Source organism: Macrobrachium nipponense, chromosome 12 (assembly GCF_015104395.2).
Source record: "Macrobrachium nipponense isolate FS-2020 chromosome 12, ASM1510439v2, whole genome shotgun sequence".
In the NCBI taxonomy this organism is placed as follows: Eukaryota; Metazoa; Arthropoda; class Malacostraca; order Decapoda; family Palaemonidae; genus Macrobrachium; species Macrobrachium nipponense.
In genome coordinates this window covers 49,122,202-49,125,505 of record NC_087205.1, presented here as the reverse complement: position 1 = coordinate 49,125,505, position 3,304 = coordinate 49,122,202, and the positions used below count along the sequence as shown (strand labels likewise).

The following is a 3,304-nucleotide window of genomic DNA, read 5'->3' as shown; positions in this document are numbered from 1 at the left end:
GGCGAAAGGACAATAATGAGGCCTCTGTAGAAGGAACAATGCAAGGGAACCCTGTATGGGTGACAACGAGGGCGAAGGACCTGGCGCTGAGGGAGTCTTCGGGGCCGTGACCATCAGACAGCTGAGGCCATCCCCTCCAAGAATATTCACTCTCCAGAGTCTTTCAATTGCACAGAATTCAAGAATAACACTAATCACCAGAAATGCAAGACTGCAATCCTATCCTCTTCAACCATCCATTGGGGAAAATATGAGGATCGATATCCACACTGAACATGTATATATTACATTTCTACTGCCCAACCCTGGGCATATGGACAATGAAGGTGTAGGCTACAAACTGGCACAGTAAAATTATGGGTTTGTATAATAGAAAAATGCCAAAATCAACAGCAAACCAAAAAATGCAAGAGTGATGTAAACACACATCATCATCCGATGGCAGCTTCCAGCTTCGCTGAAGGTGAGTCCTAATGTAAAGGACCGATGGTTTGTATATCATGTAGGAACAACTCTGGTTTAGATATTCAGCTCTTCTATTTTGCTGAGGAGCGTACGGGATTATCTGCCTTCTGTCTATTCCCTTCTCTGTAAGAAAAGCTGAGAATTCCTTGCTGACATACTCCCATTATCAGTGTGGAGGCTTGCAAAAGTCTTTTGTGTTTTCTCTCTGCCCTGACCATGTACTCACTTTTCTTCTTCACTGTAGCAATTTTACTGTACCTTGAATGGACGTCCAAAAAGATGGCAAAGTAGTGGCTTCCACTTCCATTTGATGCTGGTTCAGAAGTGTGACAAACATCACTACTTACTATTTATAGCACTCCACGACTCCTTGAATCACTTCATGCATGTGGTGCAGTTTTCCAGTTTTCCCTTTGTTTCACAAAAGTCAGGTAAGGCGAGTACATGTCCATATCTTCTATACCACAAATTTTCTGTTGATCTGTTCCCTGTAATTTCTGTGCCTTCATTTTTCTTTAATTTTGTTTCAGTTCCTTGTAAAATTTTCTTTGCTTTGCATTGATACATCTTTGTTGCTTCTTTCCAGTGTCCTTTCAGAAATACTTCTTTCACATCTTTCAAGTGTTTAACTGCTTTGTAAGTAACTAGTTTGAAGCCCTTTTCATAAAATCTCCTTCCAGACATCAAGTTTTGATCTAGATTTGGGGCATAGTATACTTTTTTAAAGTTAACTCATCCACCATACTGGTCTTTCATTTTTAAAACCACTTTTCCTCTCCCTTGAACTGAAGAATTCTTTCCATTATGCTACTGTCAAAATCAACAAGTATGTTTATGAGGTGTCATATGATCGCTAGCACCAGAATCCAAGTTCCAAATTGATTTGGAATTTTCCTTTTTCACAGATGACTTGTTCACAATTGAATTCAATTTTTCTGTCTTTTCACTTTCATTTTCAATTACAGCAATAACTGCCTGTGTATTTGTTTTGGTTTTGGCAACTTTTGCTGTTAGCTCCTCTTCAGATTCACTTTCACTGTTTTCATCACTATTATATTGTGCTTTCTTCCCTGATAATTTCTTCTTGCTTCTTTCATCTTGTTTGTCTTCCATCTTGTCATTCTTCCTTGTCTCTTCTTTCTTCCTTATCTCTTCTTTTTTCCAATTTTGGACAATTTCTTGCTATATGTCCAGGCTGGCTACAAGCATAGCAAACAAATCTTTTGTCTTTTTTCGTGGAGTCTCTTGCGCTAGCTTCTCTTCAGTAATTTGTGCTTGGATTCCCATCTTCTTTTCTTGAATCTCTTCTGAAGCTTGTTTTCATAAACGGATGATTCCTCTTCTTTTCTTGCCTCGAGTTTATCTTGCCTTTTCTCGAAAAGCAGTACTGACTTTACATTTTTAAATCTTAAAACTTCAACAAAATTTGACGCTTGGGAATATGTTTAAGACCTCTAAGTACAAATACAGCTACCAAATTGAGCCACTTCTTCTCCTAAAGCTGCATTTACATCTGTGGCTAATCTAATTACATAGGCTAAATATTCCCTTATAGACATTTCTTCAGTTTTTCTGCATCGACACAGTTCTTCTAACACACTCACTATTTGGAATTTATCATCACTCGAAATTTTCCAAGCTTCTTTTGCTTTGGTGTGATGTAACTGAGTGCGTCACTTTTACAGCACTTTATTCACTGCTCTCTTGCTTTTGGTGCTCTGGGAGTATCCTGGGCCCATAACCTTTTAAAGTGATATTGTTTGTTAATTCGAATTCTTCTACATTCCTTTTTATTCTTATTTCTACCTTCGTGAGTCAAAGTAATAACAATGCGTGTCTATTTTCTATGGGTTTTATAGTCCAATTAGCTACAGCAGGGTCTCGCCAGCATGGGCGGAATTTTGTTTACATTCAGGTATGCGATGACCGACTTAGCATTCACTGCTGCCAGACGGTAAATTTAAAATCAAACAAATTATAATTACAAGAGACAAAACTGAGAATCATATGTTTAGAATAATATTTTAACAATTTCCCACAAAAATTATGCAAAGTATATAATAGAGGAGGGAAGTACTCCTGCTATTACTATAACAATAATTCTGATCAATGGCACTTTCAGGTATGTGGCCTCATGGAGCGCAATCAGTGATGGCACACAGACCGATCATGGAAGAGAGGATCCAGCAGCCATATATACCCTCCTGAGGCATGTCGCACAGGGCTGGCGGGAAGTGGATCTGGTCCTCAGTGACACCAGAGCAATCTTCAACCAGTTGGGTAAGTCAGTCACAATGAACTTCCGTGTTTTGCTGCACTATTTAAAACAACTGGAGATTTCTTAATTATATATATATCTATATATATATATATATATATATATATATATATATATATATATACATGTATAACTGAATCACAAATATTTGGAATGTGATGAATAAGTATATAAATAAAGACAAAATCCACTTAGGAAAGTGAAACAATGGAGTAACTACTGTGAGGCCTTTCAACTTCTCATCCTTATTAAGGTAACTAATTTGTAATTAAGTCAGTGATTTTATCTTTAAGGTCATTCTTAATCAATTTCTTATGCAAGGGTCCAAATAATACAAGCCAGAGCTAAGGTTAAAATTACAATTGGAAGTAAGTGAATTGTCAGTCCAATTCATCCTGTGAGAGTTTTCACTTAAAGAAATGAATATTGCAATGGATGTCTGCCCAGTTTTTACAGAGTACTTATGCAGTTTAATTATTACTTCTAAATCCTTGCTAGATTGGCCAATATAAAAGAGGGGCTGTCCAAACATGGAATCTTATATAGTTAAATTATGTTGCT

General features: G+C 37.1%; 1 protein-coding gene across 1 annotated transcript in view; it reads left to right on the top strand.

Annotated features, from left to right (window-relative positions):
- LOC135224794 (prolyl 4-hydroxylase subunit alpha-2-like) overlaps positions 1-3,304 on the top strand; it is a 96,009-nt gene that overhangs the window by 31,787 nt on the left and 60,918 nt on the right. The window contains exon 3 of the mRNA XM_064264119.1: positions 2,588-2,745. Coding sequence (XP_064120189.1) covers positions 2,588-2,745 — 158 coding nt within the window. The remainder of the gene's footprint in view (positions 1-2,587; positions 2,746-3,304) is intronic.